The 25,689-nt window shown below is 40.3% G+C and overlaps 1 protein-coding gene and 1 long non-coding RNA gene across 3 annotated transcripts in view; one reads left to right on the forward strand and one right to left on the reverse strand.

Moving 5' to 3' along the window:
* Window positions 1–25,689, forward strand: part of MGAM (maltase-glucoamylase) — a 186,717-nt gene that overhangs the window by 136,046 nt on the left and 24,982 nt on the right. For both annotated transcript variants that reach the window (XM_070514933.1, XM_070514919.1), the window contains 19 exons: window positions 2,394–2,561; window positions 3,777–3,932; window positions 5,068–5,343; window positions 6,963–7,117; window positions 8,154–8,322; window positions 9,157–9,253; window positions 9,716–9,828; window positions 10,300–10,425; window positions 12,259–12,387; window positions 13,839–13,946; window positions 15,271–15,333; window positions 16,117–16,251; window positions 17,831–17,915; window positions 18,974–19,112; window positions 23,290–23,423; window positions 23,694–23,728; window positions 23,829–23,945; window positions 24,524–24,672; window positions 24,775–24,859. In XM_070514933.1, the coding sequence (XP_070371034.1) occupies window positions 2,394–2,561; window positions 3,777–3,932; window positions 5,068–5,343; window positions 6,963–7,117; window positions 8,154–8,322; window positions 9,157–9,253; window positions 9,716–9,828; window positions 10,300–10,425; window positions 12,259–12,387; window positions 13,839–13,946; window positions 15,271–15,333; window positions 16,117–16,251; window positions 17,831–17,915; window positions 18,974–19,112; window positions 23,290–23,423; window positions 23,694–23,728; window positions 23,829–23,945; window positions 24,524–24,672; window positions 24,775–24,859 (2,439 nt within the window). The remainder of the gene's footprint in view (window positions 1–2,393; window positions 2,562–3,776; window positions 3,933–5,067; window positions 5,344–6,962; window positions 7,118–8,153; window positions 8,323–9,156; window positions 9,254–9,715; window positions 9,829–10,299; window positions 10,426–12,258; window positions 12,388–13,838; window positions 13,947–15,270; window positions 15,334–16,116; window positions 16,252–17,830; window positions 17,916–18,973; window positions 19,113–23,289; window positions 23,424–23,693; window positions 23,729–23,828; window positions 23,946–24,523; window positions 24,673–24,774; window positions 24,860–25,689) is intronic.
* Window positions 1,652–25,682, reverse strand: LOC139045832 (uncharacterized). The gene is made up of 4 exons (XR_011504971.1): window positions 25,180–25,682; window positions 24,608–24,728; window positions 3,740–3,854; window positions 1,652–2,153 (listed from the first exon to the last, which is right to left on the reverse strand). It is a non-coding gene; the product is annotated as an uncharacterized lncRNA (long non-coding RNA).

The following is a 25,689-nucleotide window of genomic DNA, read 5'->3' on the forward strand; positions in this document are numbered from 1 at the left end:
TTGAGATAATTGCAGAACCCCATGCAGTTGTGAGAACTAATACAGAGAGTTCCCTTGTTCTCCTTACCCAGTTACCGCCATGGAACATATTATGAAACTATAGTACAATTTTACAATAGGGATATTAACATTGATACTATCAAGACATAGGACATTTCCATCACCACAACCATCCCCTATGCTGCCCTTTTATAGCTGCACCTTCTCGCCTTCTCCCCTGACCCCTTCCTTAGCCCCTGCCAACAACTAAGCCGTTCCCCATTTCTGTAACTTTCTGTAAACATTCAAGAAAGTCATGTAAATGGAATCAAGCAGCATGTCACCTTGGGGGCTAGCTTTTTTCACTCAGCATAATTCCCTCAAGTTATTATGTATCAACAACTGTTCCTTTTTATCACTGAGTAGCATTCCAAGATGTAAATGTCCACCTTTTGTTTAACCATTCACTTAATAAAGAGCATCTGGGCTATTTCCAGTCATGGGCTATTACAAATTAAGCTGCTATGAAGATTCATGGGTGGGTTCATGTGAGCTACCCAGTCTCTCTGCATCATAACCAGCATTTGATGTTGTCGCTATTTTTTTTTTTATTTGAGCCATTCTGATAATGGTGTAGTGATATCTAATTGTAGTTTTAATTTGTATTTCTCTTATGTGTAATGATGTTGACCTTTTTTTCATGTGCTTCTTTGCCATTTGTATATTCTCTTAGGTGAAATGTCTATCCAGTTCTTTTGCCCATTTTCTATTTGGATTGTTCACCTTATTTTTATGTTCAGTTTTGAGAGTTCTTTATATATTCTATACCAGTCTTTTGTTAGATATACGGTTTGTAAATATTTCCTTTCTATCTGTAAGTGTCTCTTTTTATCCTCTTAATAGATTCTTTCACAGAGCAAAAGTTTTTAATTTTGGTGGGTCTAATTTATCATTTTTTTCTTTTCTGGATCATACTTTTTGGTTTCTAAGAAACCTTTCCAGCCCTAGATCTTAAATATTTTCCCCTAAAAATTTTATAGTTTGCCTTTTACATTTAAGTCTGTGATCTATCTTGAGTTAATTTTGATATAAGATGTGAGATTTAGGTCGAGGTTCAATTTTTTGCCTATGTATGGCCAAGTGCTCCAGCCACGTTTGTTGGAAAGGCTGCCCTTTCTCCACTGCATCACCTCTGCACCTTTGCCAAAAAAAAAAAATCAGTTGGGCATATTTGTGAGACACCCACCCTTTTTAAACATCAAAGTGTTCTTTTTTTGCTTCAATCTTCAGTTCCACCTTCTTTGTCATGACTCAACTTTGTTCTTTTTGAACTGTGTTCCCCTGAATAAGTTATTTAATTTCTCTGGGCCTTAGATTCCTTATCTGAAGAATGGGGATTATTACAGCTTCAAGCTCATAATTTGCTTTAAGAATTGAATGAGATAATACATGTAAAATGTTTTGTGCCTGGCACATAGTAAGCATTCATAAATTTTTGTTCTTGTCGTCATTATCATTAAAATGAAATGAAAAGATTATTTGGGCACTATTTTGTGTGTATGTGTATGTCTACACCTTTGTGTGCCAATAGATCTCTGTCTGTGCTTGTGTCTTTTTATTTGCTTTGTGAGTACCTGTTACCGAACCTGAAGTGAGTTCGCTCACCCGTTGCACAGCAAGCCAGTCTCTGACACTGGGTATGGTGGAAGAAAGTAGGAATTTTATTTTTGCACAGTGCTGAACAAGGAGAGAGGGCAGCTAATGCTGAAATACTAAACTCCCCGAAAAGCTAAAAGGAAGGGTTTTTATTTGGGGTTTTAGGTAGGGGAGGGAAAGCATATGGCCTTGCTGGTTTCAGCTTTCCCACCAGCCTGTCTTTGGCCTTGATACTCCTTGAAGAGAGGAGGAAGCCTGTGACCTTACTGGTCAGCAGCTTTCCCACCAGCCTGTATCTCTTTGCGGGGAGGAGATAATCCAGGTGTTTGTCCTTGACGGTGTCTGTCTCCATGGAGGATAGTGGATTCTGGAGCCAGGAAGCCAGAGAGTAAGCAGGGAATGAGTGTTTTGGTTTTAATCCCATATATGCTGGGTTTAATTTGGGGAAACTGATATTAGGGTCGGTATCATACCCATCTTGTCCTCTTGAAAATGCCATGATGTCAGGAACATATTTTCTGAGTAATAGAATCAATAAATAACCAATGAACCTAAGCAAGCACAAAATGTTATTAAAGGGTTTAGGACTGTTAGGAGTCTGCATTAACAAATTCCCTGGGGATGATCACCTGGCAGCGTTTAGAACCTCAGAGATAAAGGACATAACTTAGATCTCAGAAAGAAAGATGTTGGATGGCATTTGAACACAATTAGAGTGTAATGTACCTGATCTCTAAACTGACTTTTTTCCCTCCCAGAACCGTCTACAGGCAAAGATTATAAATGATAATTATATGGATCCTAACAACCTCACGTTTACAAATATCACAATCTTGGGAATGGACAAGCAACCTACTAATTTTACTGTCTTATTTAATAATGCTGCCACCCCCATTCCAAATGTTGTCTACAGTGCTTCAACAAAGGTGAGAGATTATTCCATCCTGCAGGGCCCTTGCCAAAAGCCCTGGCCTGAGATTCTGACAACCAGCTGTCCCTTGCTCTTTTGATTTTGGGCAGTCAGAGAGACAACTGGGTTGCTGGGACATCTACCATATAACATGGGGGATGCAGAAGGAGAAACACGTGCATGCTAAATATGGACCGCTACGCTTTGTTTGTGTTAGGTCTCTGAAGAAGACAGTGGGAGTTCGGACCCTGAAAGAAGGCAGTTGTTCTCAGGCAAATTTAAAATTAAATTTCCTGATCCCAGATGTGATATAGTGAAAATATTATTCAATGCATTGGCTTAATTCTGGACAGTATTTACACATTTGTCCTTTCATTTAAGTTAAAGACTCTCTTTGAGACACAGTTGATATTCTTCCTTACTGTTTTTATAGTTATTTTTTATACCATTACAGAAAATGAGAGTTGGATAAAACACAAGGTACAATCCAGTTTTACTCTTATTGAATAGATTCCCTTACATGATAATCTCTGACAAAAGATTCCAATTGTTAGTTGACTATTTCAAGTGCTGGGAAATTCACTATTTCTTAGGGCAACACCCTTCCATTTTGACAATACATAAAGCAAAAGATAAGAGCTTGATTTCTAGAGTTAGGCAGAATGGGGTTCCAATTCTGGCTCTACTGTTCTCTAGCTGTGAGATCTTGGGCAAATCCTTAAACCTCTCTGAATGTCAGTTTTCTATTTTGTAAAATGGAGATAACCATATTATTCACAGCATGTGATTGCTTTATAAGATTAATAGAGATAATGCATATAAAGTGGTTATCACAGTGCTTGGCCCATATAAATGCTCAGTAAAGTCTAGCTATTGTTGTTACTGCCATCATTATTAAAATATGTGAGCATCATACCCAGAGAGCAATAGTCTGACAATGATCACCCTGCCTGTGATCTGTACGACTTAACATGATCAAAGCCTTCCCATTCAATATTCCACAGTGACTCCATGAGGTGGGAAAGGTTCGGAATAAGCCAAGTTAATTTTCCGTACAGGGTCAAAAGCCCCAGAGGAGAAAAAATAATATTCCAAGTATCCCATGGCAAGGTGGTATTGGATGAAGGGTTAGCTCCCCCAGTCCTGACTTACAAACCATCAGGGAAGGACATTATCCAGGTGCCTCTACCTCACCTCCTTTGTCACCATGGCCTCCTTTCTCTTTCCTCAGGTGGTGAGCATCACTGATCTTGAGGGACTGGTACTGGGACGAGAATTCTCCATCGGGTGGAATCTTCCAGTCAGTGACCTGGAGAAGTTCAACTGTTACCCTGAGGACCCCAGTGCCTCCGAGGAGAGTTGTAGGCAGCGGGGGTGCCTTTGGGAGGTAACAATCAAAAGCAGATCACCACAGTGAACAGGAAGTTGTAAAAACCATCCCGCGAGTAATTCGGCACTTAGAAAACACTTTCTGAGCTTTGATGGTTTGAACAGTAATAATCCTTCAGGAAGAAGACAATTCTGTGCCAAGAGATGCATTATTTTGTCAACTCTGTGTGATAGGTGATCAGTGTTTTCCTCAGATATTCTGATTCAGAAAAAGCTCATTGCCACTCTGGCTCTCTCTTTCCTCCAACCACAACATTTAAAACCTCATTTTTTTTTTTTTTACCATAGCAATAATACATTGGGTATGCATTGTGCATTGAGTATTTTGTGTTTTTTTTAATCTATTGGAGAGTCCAAGCAGGAAGTTAAAGTACAACTGTTTCTCTCCACATGAAAAATAGAGAGAATGAAAACCAGAGAAAATATGTGATTTCCTCCAGATCACAGTGGGACCAATAGGAGCCCTGGGAGCAGAGCCCTGCCTCAGGATTCCTGTCTTCAGATCAGGCTTCCTGTTGACCCTTTGCTACTCACTTGTTACAGGAGGCCAATATATGTATGTGTGTTTTAAATGGATGTATTCATTTTCCAGGGCTGCCACAACAAAGTACCACAAGCTGGGCGATTTAAAACATCAGAAATTTGTTATTTCAGAGTTCTGGGAGCTAGAAGTCTAAGATCAGGATGTCAACAGGGTTGGTTCCTTCTAAGGGCTGTGAGGGAGAATTTGTTCCATTTCTTTCTCCTAGCTTCCAGTGGTTTTCTTGCAATCTTTGGTGTTTGTTGGTTTATAAAAATATCACCCCGAATTCTGCCTCCATCCTCTCATAGCATTCTCCTTGGGTGCATTTCTGTCTCTGTGTCCAAATTTCCCCTTTTAATAAGGACACCAGTCATATTGGATTAGGCCCACCCTAATGACCTCATTTAACTTGATCATCTGCAAAAACCCTATTTTCAAGTAAGCTCAGATTCATAGGTACCAGAGGTTAGGACTTTACATCTTCTGAACATGATTTAACCTATAATAATGGGCATGATGTGAGACTTAGTCTGTGTTAACCAACTTCCTCAGTAGGTAGAGCCTCCGAGTGTGGTGTCAGAGGCTGACTGAATTCCTCCTCTTGTTCCAGCACACAACTACTCCTGGTGTGCCCACCTGTTACTACGACACCATCCCTAGTTATGCAGCCAGTAACATTCAGTACCTGCCCACGGGCATCACCACAGACCTTGCCCTCTTGACAGCTCCCGAGTCAGTGGGAGCAGCGGCACCACCACCACCATCATCACGAGGTGCGCCACCCCCACCTGCAGCAGCAGCGGCCACCTCTGACGATCTCTCTGCAAAGATCGACTTCCTCCAATTGAGCGTCATCTACCACACAGAAAACATGCTGCAGTTCAAGGTAATCCCGTGTTGCAGATTCTGGTCCTCAACATGGAGTTCCAAACTTACAGCTCCGTGCAGATGGAAGTCATTGAAATATCTTTTAGTCTAAATCCTCCATTTTACAGATGAGGGTGCTGAGGCCCAGAGATGTAAAAGGCAGAAACTTAGGAAATATTACAGCCGGGATGTGACCTTAGATCCATCAGGATTGCGAATTTCCTATAATGATGTGTTCTCTTAAGTCATAAACATCCTCAAATGATAATCGCTTAGCCGTGAGAAAAATGTGTCTGCACTGTGGTAATCCCATATGAGTGATGTAAACTCACTCCCAACATTATAGTTATTTCTCTATCAGCAGTTCTTAAACTTTAGCATGCATCAGAATCACTTGCAGATCTTGCTAAAACTCAGATTGCTGGGCCTCACCCCCGGCGTTTCTTAGCCCAAGACTTTGCATTTCTAACAACTTCCCAGGTGATGCTGATGCTGCAAGGTGAGGGGCCACACTTTGAGATCCACTGCTCTGTTCTAATGGAAATACGATGTGAACCACATATGTTCTCTAGATAGCCGTATTTTAAAAAATGTATTTGAAAAAAATTAAGCTAAATTAATTTGAAAAGCATTTTATTTAATCAGTGTCCTAAAATATTATCATATCACTATGCAATCCAATCACAATTAAGATACTTTAGAATCTTTTAATCCTACTAAGTCTTCAAAATCTGGGTTGTATTTTGCACTTATAGCGAGCCTCAGTTCAGACTAGCACATTTGGAGTACCTGATGGCCTCATGTGGTTGGTGGATACCACCTTGGACAGCTTGGATGTAGACATTGCTTTTCACAATTTAATGTTGGCTGCACCACCCTAGGGATCTTCTAAAGATGAAGACTCAGACTCGGAAGGTCTGGGGTAGAGCCTGAGATTCTGCATTTCTAACAAGGCCCCAGATAATACTGCTGCTTTTGGTCTGAAAAACACAATTTTGAGAAGCAAGGCTTTAGACAAAACTTGTCCTAATCGTAATATATGGGCTAATAATATTATGAGGAAGAGGATGCTCTCTCATGATGTAATACTTCCCGATCTTGCATAACACTGGTCACTCCTCTCAATTTTCCCCACACATCAATCCTGTTAAGTAGGTGGGAACAAGTGGTTGGTGCCAAAGAGTGATTTTAGGAATGACAAGCTGCACAACATTTGGAAGCTCAACCAGTAAGAAGACCTCAGAGTCCATAGGAAAATTCAGCTCTCTAATTTCTAATATAGAAGCACATGCTCACATAATGTTACACAGTCACACACATACGTGTTCACATGCCACACACTTATAAACACACACCCACATTCTGTCCACGAGATTCGATACCCTTAAATCACAGATTCTTTAAAGGAGGTTCCCTTTCTGACTTTGAATGGGTATTACTGAGGCATTTTTGCAGTTCAGAATCTGTATCAGGCACGGTAGATGGGTAGACCTCACATATATTTGCTTTGGGATATTTGATACTTCTTCCTATGATTCAAACTGGGCAGAAAACATGGGAACTGAATTATATGGGCTGGCATGGGAGGGCTTTAGGTCTGAGATTCTGTCAGAAAGTTTCCTTCTCTCTCCTTGTCAGATCTATGACCCCAGGAATAAAAGGTATGAGGTCCCAGTGCCTCTGAACACCCCTCCCTCTCCAGTTGGCTCCCCTGAAAACCGTCTGTATGATGTCAGGATTCAGAACAATCCTTTCGGGATCCAGATTCGACGAAAAAGCTCCAATACTGTGATGTAAGCACTACGTCTTTGGTTGTAATTAGAGTGATTCTAGATCTAATTACAGTGGTTCTAATTAATGCAAGTGAAATATTAATCTTAGAGACTGTATGTAAATATGTGTGTGTTTGTTCAGCAGAAAGTATATCTATTTCCCTGCTTCAATGGGGATTTCATTTTCTATTAGTCATTAACTTAACAAGAAAAATTAATCAAAGCTTTCAAAAGACTAAGTGTTGTTTGATTTCAGAGAGAGAAAAATACATGTTATACTCTTTCCTCTTGTTAAGTAGAACAGAAAACTCTATTCAGTAAGTGCAACAGGTAACATAAGGTAGAAATCAGTTCTATACACACCTCATTAAGAAATAACAGGAGCGTCAGGAAAAAGGGGTAAAGTTTATTACAGAGAGCGAAGTGGTTTCTTAATCTTTGCTTCTATTGACACTGTAGACTTACAGCCTTTTCACAATGGTAAGCATGAAAGGAGTTGTCATCTCTCATCCGTTGTCCAGCTGCTGAATGGAATGCAGTAAAGCTCTGAATTTTGCCTTTGGCTGAAGTTCCTCCTTCTAGTAGAAACTGTTACCTGTGTGCACATGTGGACAATCTTCAGCTCTCTTTGACCATGTGTCTGATTTTCTGTCTGTTGCCCTTTTGGGTAAGAAGTTCCTTGGCCAATCCAGAAAAGTTGTTCTAAGAGTTTCCTACTTTTCTATCAGAAAATTTGCTTAGACCATACTCATTTATTCAGACATTTCTCCAAGCTGATATGCCAGGCAATGAGAACTAGAATAGAGATGAGGGAGACATGGTCCTTGCCCTCAAGGAGCTTGTGACCCAGAAAAGGAGTTCTCAGTCTTCCACACTACAGAATAAATATGCAAACACAGAACCTTGGTAGTGAATCATGGCTGTAGTTATGACCTGGGTCATTTCACAGTATCCGAACCTGGATCCAGATGTGCAGTCATTCAGGAGGCTTCTGAATCAACTAGACATCCTAAATGTATCTCTAGTTTGTTTTGGTTTGTATGCATTTGTGTTGCAGCTGGGATTCTCAGCTCCCCGGCTTCACCTTCAACGATATGTTCCTGTCCATTTCTACTCGCCTCCCTTCTGAGTACATCTATGGCTTTGGGGAAACTGAGCACACAACTTTCAAAAGAAACATGAGCTGGCACATGTGGGGAATGTTTGCTCGAGATGAGCCACCAGCGGTAAGCACAGAAAAATAAGATTATCAATCAGTTTCTCTCTAGGTAAGTTTACTTTATTCTATATGCCCATAAGTGGTGCCATATTAATCAACTTCACCTTATATTGATAAATTCTGCTCTCAGATGAAATAACCCAAATATTATGGAAATACACACACACACACACACACACACACACACACACACACATATATATTTCCTGTGGACTATGGATTTTATTTCATAAATTTTTTTTTTTTTGAGGAAGATTAGCCCTGAGCTAACATCTGCTGCCAATCCTCCTCTTTTTGCTGAGGAAGACTGGCCCTAAACTAACATCTGTGCCCATCTTCCTCCAGTTTATGTGTGTGACACCTACCACAGCATGGCTTGCCAAGTGGTGCCATGTCTGCACCTGGGATCTGAACCAGTGAACCCCTGGCTACTGAAGTGGAATGTGCGCCACTGGGCCGGCCCCCATAAAATTTTATTTAATATGTTCTATGTATCAGGTACACGTAGAATAAGACACTGTCTTATTTAATAAAACACAGTCTTTGTTCTCCAGAGGCTTATAGCTTAGTAAGACAGAGAGATACAGAAATAATGGTAACACAATGTAATCAGTGCTATAATAGAATTATGTAATAATAAACAAAAAGAACGTGGCGGGGAGGACACTTAGCTTTTCACTTGGGATGGAAGGGGGTGTCAAGAAAGGCTTTACAAAAGACATGACATTGTGCTGAAACTTCAGTGTTGAGTAGAGTTTGCTGTCTGGTTTATGAGGTGGAAACAGTTTCTTGGATTTTCTCTTTTTGATTACCCTCTTGCTCTCTCCCATGACTCCCCCAGTACAAGAAGAATTCCTATAGTGTCCACCCCTACTATATGGCACTGGAGGAGGATGGCAGTGCCCATGGAGTGCTCCTGCTAAACAGCAATGCCATGGGTAAGACAGAGGCACATTGCCCTTACCACCGTAGACAGCTGTGACCACTTTATTAGTACCTGGAATATCGATAGAAATAGAGAAATTCAAGGGCAAAGGAAACAGGACAAATAAACTGACCTTCCATTCCTTTAGTTATTCATTCATTTAAGATTTAAGAGCCCTAGGACAGGTAGTAAGGGTAAAATTTTGACTAAACATGGCCTACTCTTATATGACCTTATTTTACTATGATACTTTGGCTCCCTTTCACAGAAGGATTTAAGATGTTGACTTTGAGATTATGTTTGGGGTACCTGAAAATTCATCTCTGATTCCACAGTGTGAGAGAAGACTTTCTAGAGGAGGTGGGCATTAAAGAAAGAGAGTGAAAACAGCACATTTTAGGGCAGATTCCCAGATAGGATGATTTACAGTTCCAAGGATGCTCCTCCTCCTCTATCTTTTTTTTTTTTTTAACAGATGTGACATTCCAGCCCACTCCTGCCCTGACGTACCGCACCACAGGAGGGATTTTGGACTTTTATATGTTTTTGGGACCAACTCCGGAGCTTGTAACTCAGCAATACACTGAGGTTGGAAGTCATTCTATCCATTGATAAACTATCAAATGTTTATTGAGTATTACCACGTTCTTAGCACTGAGAAAGGCCATTTTTTTTTTCTTAAGTCCCTTGGGTGTCCTGCCTACATTATTGTTGTCTTTTCTGAAAGACAGGTTTTAGTGTTAAGGGGCTATCAAAGCATATTGATATCCCATATGTCTCTTATTATTTGCTAAATAGCCTTTCTAAGAATCACTAATCAGTAATAACCACTGAGTTCTCAGAGTCCCTAGAGTGGAAAGCTCCAGAATATAGGGAGACTTTCTATCTTACTACATCTCCATGGCTGTCCACATTTATTTGACTTTCTTATTTTTCTCTAGTAAAGCCTCTTAGATCAGACAGTACTCAGTAGAAGTGCTCAATTCACTTTGAGTGTAAGCTAACCATCTTTTCTTCCCAAAGAAGTCTACTTGGATCCATTTTTCTTTTTTATTCTAGTTGGTCGGTCGGCCGGCAATGATTCCTTACTGGGCCTTGGGATTCCAGCTGAGTCGCTATGGATACCAGAATGATACTGAAATCTCCAATTTGTATGATGCAATGATGGCAGCCCAGATTCCCTATGTATGAAACTGTCACTTAGCCTGTGGTTTAATTAGTTATAGGAATTTGTGGCTAATTATAGATTGAAAATATCTTCATAAAAATTATTGGTGACTAGTTCAGTGTAAAGAAAAAGTAGATGTGGAGGTAGTCCTGTGTGGAAACATTGCTTATTTTAATTTCCTGCCAGTCTTTTAAATTTAGGATTCAAAATTGAGAGTTGCTTAAATCCTTCAGCAGTTAGCGGTGTGTCTGGAGGATGTTGTTACTCACTGCCTCTGGCCAGGAATATCCTATGGTAGCCATGGCAGGATTTAAGCCATGACTTTGAGGACTTCTAAATGATAATCATGTCAAGATTGTGACAATTTTAGGAGAATTATACTGTGACTGTTCTTGGAGAGGATGGATATAAAGTGACAATAGAAAAGAAATCAGTTAAAATCAAGCCTTCGCTTTCTGTTAAATACTCACATGCACATACGCATATCCTGCAATGCCAACCTGTCCCCTAGGTGAGTCCCTGGAAGTGCAGGCAATTGCAGTCAACAAGCAGAATTCCACAAACAGCATGCTCTTTCTCCTCTTAGGATGATCAATTTCTCATCACACATTCTTTTTTTTTTTTTTTTAAAGAGCCATATGGCTTTTCTTTTTTTTAAAGATTTTATTCTTTCCTTTTTCTCCCCAAAGCCCCCCTGGTACATAGTTGTATATTCTTCGCTGTGGGTCCCTCCAGCCGTGGCATGTGGGACGCCGCCTCAGCGTGGCCCGATGAGCAGTGCCATGTCCGCGCCCAGGATCCGAACCAACGAAACACTGGGTTGCCTACAGTGGAGCGCGCGAACTTAACCACTCGGCCACGGGGCCAGCCCCCACACATTCTTTTTATCTGCTTTCAATTCACCTCCTGAGATATTGGATGATAATTAATGATTGGAAGATGAGAATAAAATAAATTGTTATGGTGTTCTTATAAAAGATAATTTGCAACATTCATCCAGGCTTAATTTTTTCTTTTTATATACTACTATACTAGATACTTGAACTAAACGTAAATTAGAAAAGATTGAAAAGTTAAAAGCTGAAAAACGTTCATAGATCTGCTTCACCAAGGCAATCAATGCTAATATCTTGGTTCGTTCTTTTCCAAGCTTCGGCTTGTGCACAAGTCTCTGCTCCCTCAAGCAAGTTTTTCCTAGAGTCTTAAGGCAACACAGATGATTATTACCTTCAGGCCAGAATGAATCATCCCCTTTTTCAACTGAATATTAACTACTTTAGCCATCATTCAACATCATTCATTGAGTGACTTTGATCTGCAGAAATCTAGGTTGGTAGCGTACAGAGAAAAAGGAAGACAAGATTCTCATCTCAAGGACCATCCAGTCAAGTGGGGATGATGAAAATAAATACATTCTAGAAAACTATAAAATAAGGTAGTTCTAAATGTGAATAAATTTAGTCAGGTTTACTGGCGGAGAAAAAGAAACAGATATACAATGTTTTCTTGTTCTTAGGAAAGTCCTGCTTTCTATCCTTGAACATGTAACTAGCACTTTGATAAGCTCACCGAGTTTGAGATTGAAGAGTGGCAAAGACATGAATTGAGGGAAAGAAAGCCCAGAGAATTCCATTTGGGGGAACAGAAGGAGAAGGAGTGGGGACAGGTGAGCTAGATGCAGGAATCAGAAAGCAATTTCAACTAGAGAATTGAAAAATCAGTCTAGGGAAATACTGAGATAAGAAATTACAAGGGACTCTGGTGGGGTCAGCAAACAGCAGGACCTGGAGCCTGCAGAGCAGCTTGTGTACCCTGAGGATCCCAAGCATCTTGCTTGCTCCTTCCTGTAGGATGTCCAGCATGTAGACATCGATTACATGGACCGGAAGCTGGACTTCACTCTCAGCTCCAGCTTTCAAAACCTTGGTCTCCTGATTGAGCAAATGAAGAAAGATGGCATGAGATTTATTCTCATTCTGGTAGGTATTTAGAAAGATTAGATCCCATTTTCTGTTTCTATGTTCGTGGGTGAAAAATAGTACCACTGAGAGAAACTGGATAAAGAAGAGTACATGAGATCTCCTTGAATGTTTTTTGCATCTTTCTGTGAATCTATAATTTTGAAAAAAGTATGAAAAAGCAACTAAACAGAGGCAGAAAGAACAAGTGAAAAAATGGCTTTTAAAAGATGCTACGTTGCAATATTTATTTTTTGTAACCAGGTGTCACCAGGATACAATTCATTATTACTGCTCTCTTGGTAGAATTAGAACTGTGGGCTGAAACACTGAATATAGGGAAAAAAACCCCTGAAATCTCACTGCTTCAGGCTGTACTCAGAGGGTATAGTTGTATCTTGGTCTCACCTTTACCATAAGGGGTTAATAAACCTCTCAAGTTACCATTACCTTTGCCATTAGCCAGAAATGGTGAGGCTTAGGGGATTTATTTCTTGTTAACTAAACTCGCAAACAACTGAGTTAAGGTCTAGGATACCAACTTATTATTTTACATTGGAAGCTGTGTCTTGATGAAGACAGAAGTAGTTACCAGCAAATGCTCCTCCCTTCTAGCTTTCAACAATTAGAACATTATTTGCTGACTTTTGTATGTCCTGTTTCTTATAGGGATTTTATTCTATTGGAGGGAAACAGCCAATAAATAAACACTATCAAAAGATAATTTCAGGGGCTGGCCTGATGGCATGGCGGTTAACTTCATTCCGCTCCACTTTGGCTGCCCGGGATTCGCAGGTTTGGATCCCGGACGTGGACCTATGCACCGCTTATCAAGCCATGCTGTAGCAGGTGTCCTTCATATAAAGTAGAGGAAGGTGGGCATGGATGTTAGCTCAGGGACAATCTTCCTTAGCAAAAAGTGGAGGATTGGTGGCAGATGTTAGCTCAGGTCTAATCTTTCTCAGATAAATAAAAGATAATTTCAGATAGTAATGATTTATATGATCATTGTGAAACAGGACACTATTATAGAGAGTAATTGGGGCAGATATGGGATGGGTCAATGGGAAGACCACTTTAGACGGACAAGTTGGACCACAGAATAGAAGAAAGAAGTTTCATCTTCTTTGGAATATTGCTGTTACACTGTGGAAACACAATAAATTGGCTTTGTCCGCTTGAAGATAATGTCATATTAACCTAGTTTATCTCCAGGAGTTGTTTTCATACATTAGTATGCTTTTATCTTCAAGAATTTTATAGAGAAACATCAATATATATATATATTTTTTACCTCTGAACTATCCATTAGACATAAGGCAAATTATCCATGGGTTGTGTTTTGTTGTTTCTGTTTTATTTCGTATTGAGTTTCACTATTTCTCTCTGCACAGTGAATTGTTAAAATTTTGGAGGGGAATTTCCTTGAATATGTTTTTCTCATGTTTGAGTTTTAAACCCTCTCATTGCAGGACCCAGCCATTTCTGGCAATGAGACCCAGTACCTCACATTCACCAGAGGGCAGGAAAACAACGTATTCATCAAATGGCCTGACAACAGTGATATTGTCTGGGGAAAGGTAAGGCTTTGGAGAAGATGCCTATAATTAATTAGCATCACAATGACTTGATTAAAAGAGGCTCTTAATAAATTTTTGTAAAATATATTGGGTAATTTATAAATCATGAATAAGTAGAAATTGTTCTGATACTGATTAGCTCAATAAACATTAATAAGACCAAAGTTACAGGTCTAATCCTCTAAAATATCATTGACCTTTGTTTTATTGTCTGGAAATATTCTGATGCCCCACCCCTTATGTATACCAGTTGGCCATAAAGCATCCCTTGAGAATGGCTCTGAGATCTATGGCTCCCAGTCACTCACACTCAAAACTTGTACTCATCTTTGACGTATGATGCATACTCAGCTTCCATATCTAAATAAATCATTAAATCCTACAGATTATCCTTCTTCTCTTATCTCCCATAATTCCTTTTTGTGGTCTCAATTCTCATCTTCATTGTTTGGTTTACAGCAACAGGATTTTAGGTGAACGTCTTGACTCCAGATGCCAGTAGCTCTGAGCCAAACTCTGCTCTGTCATTACACTATACTGCTTCCTATTGCTCTGGATACAGCCATGCTCTCTGTGTCTTTGAATGTTGCCTTCTCAGCTTACCCAAATAATATCTGCTCTTCAAGACCAACTCAAATATTCCCTCTTATGAAGTATTCTATGACTAGTTTAGCTCTCCCTATTTCTTCCTTTTCTATGTTGTTCTGTATACTCAGACAATGTAGCATACAACTTAGCACTTACGTTCCAGCTGTGAACTCTTAGAAAACAAGGACTATTTCTTACTTAACTCTCAGCAAATACAGACTGTAGAAGAGTGCCTGGTGTATAGTAAGTGCTCAATAAGTGTTTGCTGAATGAATGAATTAATCAACGTATAGTGTATTGTTAATGTCTTTCTAATTATAGATGAAGTTGGTTGATACTGTGGATTTTTTAGTGTTTCATATACTTGGGGTCCCCAATACATCATGATGCTGCTTAAAGTATGGAAATCAACTTTATTTCTTTAGAGTCACACTTCACGTTTGTTATTTACAAAGGGAATTTTGTTATAGGTCTATGACAGGCATCTCAGATAGCTGAGTAATTATTTGAAAGGTGATAGTTCAAGTTCAAAAATGAAATTTTGAAAACTTATGGGATGAGTCAAGAGACCCCATCTTATTTTCACCTAACAGAATTTCGTATATTTAGACTTTACAATTTAATTAATGGCAAGAATTTTACGGAGATGCATGTCATTAGAGTCCAACATGTGAAACATCTCATGGTCTGTATGGAATGCCTTTTAAAGGTTTTAATTTTTCTTCTTTTTCTCTAGGTTTGGCCAGATCTGCCCAATGTGATTGTGGATGGATCCCTTGACCAGGAAACTCAGGTTGAGGTATAGTTACACACAAATTTTTATCTACATTGTCCTAAACATCTGGCTTCTTATGAGTTTTATCCCGATGTTTGGTTATGTTGCTCTGAGTTGAGTGTAAAGATCCTCCAATGGAAAACTCAGCACGCAACTAAACTGGAAATGTGTAGAAGGAAATCATGAATGAAATGCCCTCACATGTGTGCCTTTAATGGATTGTGTTTTGCTTGAATCTACTATGGCGTGAAAAATAATGAACCAAAGTCTAAAATATTTTCACTGGAGAGGTTATAAACAGACTGGGTTTTAATGAATTGTCTATGTATAAAAGAAAATGTAAGCCAGTTAAAAGGATTAATGTCCTTGATCTCAGCACTTGATGCCCCATCAGCTTGGGCATCTGGCATCCCCTCCACTCTACAACTCACTTTTCCCTGGATGACTGGTCTCCCTCATATGGCCCGTGTAGAAAAAGCATTTGCATCTCTAAAGTTTGTTTGTTTAGACACTGACAGTTAATTTTCCAGTTCATATGATTAAATACCCCAGTCATAAAATGAATCCCATGTTTAAAAGGGACTTAAGACTATCTAAGCCTGTAGGAAAATAAAGAATGAAATCAGCCTTCCCTGGTCTCTTGTGTCCTCAGTAAACTCTGTGCAGAGAAGCAGACCTGAGGTTAGATCACACACTGAGTGGGGCAGTGCCTTTCACAAGCACCTGCTCATCTCCCCTTCCTGGTCCCCACACTCCCCCTCCTGGACAGACTGAGACCCAACATGAGAGTATGTGTTACTCTTACAGCTGTACAGAGCCTACGTTGCTTTTCCTGATTTCTTGCGTAATAGCACAGCCACATGGTGGAAGAAGGAAATAGAAGAGCTCTATACAAACCCTCGAGAGCCAGAAAAGAGCTTGAAGTTTGATGGATTGTGGATTGTAAGTGCACCCTTAGTGGTTTTTCTTTGGAAATGTTAGCAGTCAGAACATGGGGAGGCAATTCAGAAACTAGCAATGGAGGGAGCTGGAGCTGGAGGAATGAAGGGGAGAGATGCTGTTACAGAACTGAGGTGCTAGGCACCACCAGGACAAGCAGAGATAATTGCAGTCTGCCCAGGCACAAATTGTCTGGTGGAAGTTGGAGCCCAGGGAAGAGATGTGCCACCACTGGAGATGCTGTCAGAGAAAGAGAGTGAAGGACAAATACCCTAGCTTCTCTCATGTCCCCTGCCTCTGATCTCTTGCCAGTGCCTCCCATTGGCCAAACCTACCCAGGGGCCAATGCTAAGGGAGTCTGAGAGCCCATCTGCAATACAGAACAGAATTGGGGGTGGACAAGGCATGAATATGAGACAAAATCCATATACCATATGGAAATTCTGTACCACAGTGCAAGTACAGATTCCTCTGAAGGAATGGTTTGAAAGACCTCTTCAGACATTTATTACTCGTGTTAGAAGAGCAGGGCTTCCTGAGATGTCTCTGGGACATGTGTCAACAGGCTCTTTTACTTTTGCTTTTCTAGAGGTGGGAAGCACATCAGTGTCCTAATTTCCTTCCCCATTGTCCAGTGGCCTGAAATCCTGAGCACATTCAAGGCCAGCTCTGAAAATCTTCTCAGTTCTGGGCCAGGCTGAAAGAAGCCTGTGATCCATCCAGAGACAAACCTCTAAGCCCACTGGCAGCCCTGGGGATTCCCTGGCCATTCACACCTTGAGGCTAGATAGGCACAGAGCAGACACATGAAACGGCACAGATTCACCCAAGCCGTGAGGAGACGTGGGTCACTCTGAGGAAGAGATACTGATAACTTAGGGACATTTGTTGCACTGGAGGGAAATAGTAGTTTCCAAAATACTTACCTTTGGCTTTCTTTGTACTATTTAGGATAGTCCAATATACAAAATGTTAACACTGTTGATAAAATAGGCAGTGAATGTTTACCTCAGGAATCTCTATTTCTAGCATTTAAGTAATAAATCCCTGCAAGTATTATTTGATTTCCAGTTTCTGAGTTACCTACATCTTCTCAGGACTGCATCTACTGCAGAAAGTGAGACGCTCCTCCTTGTGCTTGGCCCAGGCTGACTTCAGAATTAGTCTAAGCTATGGGACCAAGAAAGAGCAGGGGAAGACAATAGTGAGCATTGGCCACAGATAAAAGTAAGTAATCCACTTATAGAAAACCAAGATGAGCTTCTTGTGTCGGAGAGACGAATCAAGAGGAGATTTCCTTAGGTCATGTGTCTAGCATAATCTCAATATTTTTCCCACTATGAAATGATTCTCCTGAGTTTAAATATGCCAGGTAAACTAGGACTTTAACACTCTCCTTAAACCAACATGAATTCTTAGAGTCCATTCAGGTTGATGCCTGAGATTAAACAGAGTCAATGAAGTGACCAGCTGATGTGAGGGCTTCAGTAAGATATATGTATCTCCGTGAAGTCAGTGTCCTCCATAGCAAGGGCTATACTGTCCCCGACATCATGGAGTCTTTTTTTCTAACTCATTGCAGGATATGAATGAACCATCGAACTTTGTGGATGGATCTGTCTGGGGCTGCAGAGATGAAACTCTTAATAATCCACCCTATGTGCCATGTATGTAAAATGATTACTACTCTGCTCAAAAACTCTGAAAGTTTCTTTTATTCTCAAAGTGAAGCCTAATTTCGGAAAGAGAAAACACTCTTAAACATGACATAAAATCCCAAATAGAACAACCTTGAATAAGTTCACATAAATAAATTACTAATCAAGCATAGAAATGACATGATGTGGTATGAAAATAAACAGGAAATGCCTGATGCATCTGATTACACTGATAACTACGAATTGATTGCTAAAACTTTAAATAACCCCTACACACACACACACACACACACACACACACACACTATGCACACATGCTCTTTTGATTAGAAAATAAAAATCTAGTCTTTGCATTCTCTCTGCCCATGGTCACAGACACTTCATGAAGGATGCTCTCTGGTTCTCCTCTGATATAAACAGAAATAGAGAATCACAGGACCTGGTTCGAAGGGTCTCAGAAAGTTGAACTCTCTCACTATACAGAAAAGTATAGAAGGAAGTGATTCACCTTCTTAAAAGCACTATACCAGTAATTTGTGGGATGTAATCTGGAATTCAAGTTTCTTGACGTCTAGTTCACTGCTATGCATCCTATTGCTCACTAACTCATTTCCTTCTTTCTTTCCTCCCTTCCTTTCTTCCCTCCTTCCTTCCTTTTTCTCCTTCCTCCTTTAATTTAATATTTGTGTATCAGGCAAGTGCTGACAAATCAGAAAAATTTAGCAACATTAATACAAAGTTGATTGAAACAAGAACTATTCCCTTGAGAACATTACCATCTAGTGGAAGAGACAGTCATAACAACAAATGAGTTATGTTCATCAGTGCTCTCTGACAGCTCTCTACAAATGTTAGAGAGGGCACAAAAAGAGAGGTGCATTTCCCAGCTCCATACCTTGTCCTTACATTTCATTAGCTATAAAGTCACAGGACATTGATTTTGTAGACAAAAAATTCTTGAAATTGGAACTGTTAACTGGTAACAAGGTTGTTGATTGAAATGATGGGCATTTCTAGGGAATGTGCAAGTCATGTTGTTCAGGAAATAACTCAGCATTTCCTCTCAGATCTGGAGTCCAGGGACAAGGGTCTGAGCAGCAAAACCCTGTGCATGGAGAGTCAGCAGGTCCTGCCAGATGGCTCCCTGGTGCGGCACTACGATGTGCACAGCCTTTACGGGTGGTCCCAGACCAGACCCACATACGAGTGAGTGTGTTTTTGCCATTTGCAGCAAGGACTATTTTCCTCATTGTTACTTTTGTCTTGTCATATATGTATTGTGCTTGTATCTACGTGATGCTAGTTAAATGGATAAATGTCAAAATAACAGGCATGGTAGCCCAAGCAGCCACAACACCTCTGAGTGTGTTAATAAAGTGGGTTGCTAAATTCACCAAAGTGAGCAGGTGCTAAATATTGCCACAATGGCAATTGTCTTACAGTATATAAATGTTGTATATTAACATGTTGAACACTTTATATTTATACAATGTTATATATCAAATATACTTCAATAAAAAATAAAGTGAGCAATTAGATTGCATTTAGTATATTCATAGAGTTGTGCAGCAATCACTACAGTAAAATTTTAGGACATTTTCATTGCCCCAAAAGAAAACACTATACCCACTGGCAGTCATTCTCTGCCCTTGTCTCCACCTCCTGAGCCCCAGCAACTAGTGATCTACTTTCTGTCTGTATGGATTGCCTAATGTGGACGTTTCATATAAATGAAATAATACAATATGTGGCATTTTACATCCTTCTTTTTAAAGATTGTTTTGGCTATTCTAGGTCCCTTGAATTTGATAAGAATTTTAGGATCAGCTTGTCCATTTCTGCAAAATTATTACGGGGATTTTGATAGAGGTTGCGCTGAATCTTAGAGCAGTTTGGGTAGTATCGCCATCTTAACATTATTAAGCCTTCTGATCCATGAACGTGGGATGTCTTTCCATTTCTTTGGATCTCCTTTAATTTCTTTCAGCAGTGTTTTGTAGTTTTCAGTGTACAAGTTTTTGGCCATTAATTTTTCAGATATTTTTCTGCCCCTTTCTCTTTCTTTTCTCCTTCTGAGATTCCAGTTATATGTATGTTGGGACATTTGATGGTGTCGCACAGGTCTCTGAGGTTCTGTTCACTTTTCTTCATTCTTTTTCCTTTCTGTTATTCAGACCAGATCATATCTATTGACCTATCTTCAAATTGGCTGACTCTTTCATCTGCTAGTTCAAAGCTGATGTTGAGCCTGGTCCCTTAGTGAATCTTTAATTTTAGCTATTGTATTTTCAACTCCAGAATTTCTATTTGATTCCTTTTTAAATAAATTCTCTCTCTTTATTGATATTCTTTTTTTTTTGAGGAAGCTTAGCCCTGAGCTAACATCTGCTGCCAATCCTCTTTTTTGCTGAGGAAGATTGGCACTGAGCTAACATCTGTGCCCATGTTCCTCGACTTTATTTGTGGAATGCCTGCCACAGCATGGCTTGATGAGCGGTGCATAGGTCTGTGCCTGGGATCTGAACCAATGAACCCTAGGCTGCCAATGTGGAGCACAAGAACTTAACCACTGCGCCACCAGGCCAGCCTGACTTCATTGATATTATTTATTTAGTGCGACATCATTGTCATACTTTTCCATTAATTGTTTACGTATGCTTTCCTTTAGTTCTTTAAACATATTTGTAGTAGCTAATTCAAAGTCCTTGTATACCAAGCCCCCTCAGCGACATTTTCTGTTGGCTGCACTTTCTCCTGTGTATGTGGCATACTTTCATATTTCTTCCCATGACTTAATTTTTTATTGAAAACTGGACATTTTAGATAATAAATTGTAACAACTTTAGCATAAAATCCCTCCCCCATGCCCAGCAGGGTTTGTTGTTCTTACTGGGTTTTCATTGTTGTTTTTGTTGTTTTACTTGTAGTTGCTTATTTGTTTAGCAACTCTTCTGTTTCATTCTGTAGATTCTATATTCTCTTGTGGTGTTTGGCCATTGATTTCTTTGATATCCCCCCTTTGTAAGTTCTTTGTTCAATTTTAAGCCTGGCTTTCTTGGTGATACTTCTGGATCAGTCCAATTCAGTGGTCAGCCAATGATCAGTCAGAAGATTTCCTTTGTTGAAGCAAAATTTATGCTGGACATAAGTTAACCAAGCAAGAAAGACTTTATTCAAGGCTATTACAATAAGATAAAGAGACCAGAACTCAATTTGTGCTCCATTGAAAGAAAAGTCTGGAGAATTTTTGAGAGCTGGGGTAGGCCACATATATATTTGCTAATTGGACTCAGTCAAAGGCAAAGCAAACTTTTTCATATCTTTGTGATGGGATGTAGTTTTGCAACTTGGAGCAAGGGGAGCCTGCTGAAGTTAGGCTCCTAGCCTTCTGCATAGACTCCATATGGGAGCACTGTCGTCCTCTCTGGTTATATTTCAAACGGATGGCTCCCAGGTCCATGACGTAGACATTCCTTGGTTGTGGCAAGAGGCTTTTAAAAAGATTTACATCTTAAGGGGGCAGAGAAAGAATTCATAGTTATAATGTTTCTAAAGTAAATGCTCTAAGAAACAGGAGATCAGGGTCCTAGAGTCCGGAAGATGCCAGCCTCAAGTTTAGTCAAACTGAGGGGAACAGCAGGCCATCCTGGGCACTGTAAATGCCTTGCCTCCGTGTCTTTTTCCCTTTGCCAAGGGGATCAGTAAGAGAAAGGCACACCTTTGAACTTTAGGAAGCTTGTAAGACAGCCCTACCTTTCACTTCATGCTTGCTCAGGGCCTCACATTCAGCCAGAAGTGACTCATTAGAACCTTCTTCTTCCATGGTTCTTTCCTGGGCATGCAAGAGCCCTGTGCGTGTGCGGTCTTTAAATTCCCAGGAATATGTAGGCGCTAACAAAGCTCTTTCTTATTCCAATTCTCCAGGATTTACTTTTAAATTCCCAGCCAACCTTTTGTTTGCCTCAACAGAAACCACAGTCTGAGCACATGTGATGTCCAGAAAATTGTTATGGTTTTGATAATTCCCTGAGGGGAACTTTTTCTCCCTGCTGCATTGAGCTCTGAGTCCAATAAAATGGCCACAACACCCTCGGAATAGAGATTTTTCGGGGGACTGCAAGTTAGAAAAAATATTTATCGTGTTCTGGGAGTGGTGCTTTTAATAAATCTCCAAAAAAGGTCAGACTTCTCAGTCTTCTGCAAGGCTGCTGGTTTTGGTGCCAATGAGCTAGGAATGCAGTGGGATGAGATTAGCCCCAAGTTGGAATCCCAGAGACTTCACTATCTTGCTAGGATTGGTAGTTTTTCTTGGAAAGACAGTTTTCATTTCTTTGTATGGCTGGTTAATTTCTAGAGTTCTGAAATGGTTAGTGACAAAGTTCTTTGCACCACTCGCATTCACCCTTACTCTCTGTATCCCTGCCTTCTATCAGGCCTTCGTTATCTGCCACTCAGACTAACGTGTGTGTGTGCACATATGTGCACACACATTGTCGCTGTCCATTTTTGGATTTGTTTTGATGTAAAATATTGGAAGTGACCTAAATGAATTAGTTTCCGTTACAATAGCTAACTTCTTTTCCTGACATCATTTATTGAACAGTTCATCTGTGTCTATTGATTTGTGATGCTTTCCTTAGCAAATATTTGGATTGCATTATATACTAACATCTGTTAATAGACTTTCACTTTTGTTCCATTGATTTTTCTTTCACACAGTTGTTTTTGTTTTCTGCCTGGGGCTGCCTGCAGACGATCCACCTCCATGGAGAGCTATTCAAACATCTTTTATGTATATTTTCCCTTGTGTGCAAAATTTATCCTGCTTTTTTGAGCAGTAGCACAGTAGAGTGAATATTACCAAAAAACTGTAGTTGTATATACTTTTTTTTAGGTCCCAGATCTGCCTCCTTGCTCTTTAAATGACCTTTAACAAATTATCTAACTTCTTTGAGCCTCAGTCTCCTAACAGTAAAAGGAGGTCAAGGAAACCTTCCTCATGAGGTTGTGAGACAGTACAGATGAAAGTGATCAGTATAGTTCCTAGGATTGAGTAATTGTTCCATAAATAACTGTCCTACGCCTCAACCCATCCACTTCTCCTTTCTCAGTGTAGATAGCTAGTTAATTAGATTTTTTTAAAAGAAAGGCAACCCACACTTTAGGTGTTGCTATATCTCCAGTTGTCCTGCTTTGAAGTTCATTGGGACCCTTAGCATCACTTTTAAATAGCAGATGCTTTCATGGAAGAAACTCTTTGGCTCAAAATGCAGCATGACTGCTGCCTCATGCTTAAGGCTGAAGCTACTGTTTGTGATGAAGTTCCATGTCTGTCCATCCTCAAATTCACTTTCAGTTCACCTCCTTGTTCCCCTCCAACTAGAGCTGTGCAGGAGGTGACAGGACAGCGAGGGGTCATCATCACCCGCTCTACTTTCCCCTCTTCTGGCCGCTGGGGAGGACACTGGCTGGGAGACAACACGGCTGCATGGGACCAGCTGAAGAAATCTATCATTGGTGTGTGGGCTTATTCCCAGGGGCCTCTACGGATGGGGAGGGGACTGGAGTGTGTGCTCTTCAGCTGCATTTGTTATATCTAATCATCATCCATGTGGTCAGTGAAATCAATAGGAGCTGAGTTCTCCATAGGTGTGAGTTTTAATCCACTCCCATTTCTTGATATTTTCATCAAGTGGCCCAGGGCTTAATGGGGGTACAGAAGAGACAGGTCAAATCTACCCTCCCAAAGCGCTGCTTTGTCCAAACAGCTATGTCTTCTCATTGCAGGCATGATGGAGTTCAGTCTCTTTGGAATATCTTATGTAAGTCATAGTGGGGCCATTGCAAATAACCCAGTCAGATTTCAATGTGTCTGCAACCCACAGAAGTCTTACGTCATGCTCTGATTTTGCATCTTCTCAGACGGGAGCAGATATTTGTGGGTTCTTTGGAGATGCTGAATATGAGATGTGTGTTCGTTGGATGCAACTGGGGGCATTTTATCCATTTTCCAGGAACCACAACACATTCGGGACAAGGGTAAGGCAGCTGTTTAAGCAGCAATGTTTGTGTCCTCACCTCACAACTTCCTTTTAGCCCTCAGAAGTATCTTATTTATTTCTTGATAAAAATCATAAAAATCACCAGAACCTCCATTTATTGAAAAAGACACAGAGTTCAAAACCCTAGAATTACCAACAATTTTCAAGAATATACTTTTTCTCATCTTTTGGGGATTAGTGCCTATGAGGAGAGAAGAGTTTATGGCTCCCTATGGAGCTAAGATAAAAGGAACTCCCTTTGCTGTTAAGAATAGTGAATTTATATTGTACTCAAATCCATCCAAGATGTTTCAGTGCTGCATAGAAACATCTCTCTACACAGGTGTAGGGCCAAGACTGGACCAGTGCAGGGACTTAGGAATCCATGATAAAGAGGTAGAAGCAAGAAGCTCTAGTTTAGTAAGATGACAGGGGTTGGGGAAAGAGTGGGCTAGAAATGAAAGGAGAAGGGGTGTGTTTCCTACATACGGGATATGTGCCTGCTGGTCCTTTTCTGATACCACCAGGATGGAATAAAGAGAAGGTAATCTGTCATGTGCTCCTGTATCTGTTTAGAGACAAGATCCTGTGGCCTGGAATTCAACCTTTGAGATGATCTCAAGAAACGTCCTCCAGACCAGATACACCCTGCTACCTTACCTCTATACTCTGATGCATAAAGCTCACGTTGAGGGCAGCACTGTTGTCCGACCCCTTCTCCATGAGTGAGTATGGCCTGTTTCCCAAGCAGCAGGTCTCTGCACGTCTTGTGATTAACCCTCTGCAACAGTTATAACAGGGTAGATTTTTCTCACTTATTTTTAAAGGTTTACAGTTGACAACAAAACGTGGGAAATAGACGATCAGTTCATGTTGGGACCCGCCATCTTAATCAGCCCCGTGCTAGAAAGTGTGAGTTTTCCATGAGAGCTCTGAAACCCTCCAATCACATAATCCAAAGTACAGGAAGGGCATGTTGAAGATCATCTTGTCTAGCTCACTATTTTCACGCAAATTCATTTCCAGAACACCTAAGGGAGATCTTTTCCTTTTTTCAAGGTCTCCATTAATGAGAACTTTGCAGCTTCAGTTGATTGCTCATTTTAGAGTCTTGTTACATTGCATCACTATAAAATTTTTGTTGTTAGTGTGGTCAAGTTGATTCTGACTCCCAGCACCCCTGTGTACAGCACAACGGAACCCTGTCCCATCTTTTTGCGCCATCCTCTTACCTTGTGGTGCTCTATCAGACAATGGTCTACTGCTATTCACAAGGTTTTCATGGCCAATCTTTCTCGAAGTTGGTGGCCAGGTCGTTCTTCCTAGTCTGTCTTAGTCTGGAAGCTTCACTGAGACCCGTCCACCATGAATGACCCTGCTGGTATTTGAAATACTGGTGGCAAAGCTTTCAGCATCACAGCAACACATACAGCCGCCGCAGTATGACAACTGACGGGTGGTGTGGTTCCCTGACCAGGAAATGAACCTGGGCTGCTGCAGTGAGAGCACCAAATCTTAACCACTAGAGCACCAGGGCTGGCCCCTAAAATTTACCTTTCGAAATAGTTTATTTTTCTGTGTGTTTCAAGAAGAATTTCCCAGGATTTTTCTCAATAAACCTCCAAAACTCTTAAAATCATTAATAACATTCCCATTTTTATCTTAATTCTACAGAAAGAGTTTTAAAAATTAAAATTGAATTATTGGAATATTCATAATGATGTGTTGATTTTGTGTTTCAG

This window comes from Equus asinus, chromosome 1 (genome assembly GCF_041296235.1).
Source record: "Equus asinus isolate D_3611 breed Donkey chromosome 1, EquAss-T2T_v2, whole genome shotgun sequence".
Classification (NCBI taxonomy): Eukaryota; Metazoa; Chordata; class Mammalia; order Perissodactyla; family Equidae; genus Equus; species Equus asinus.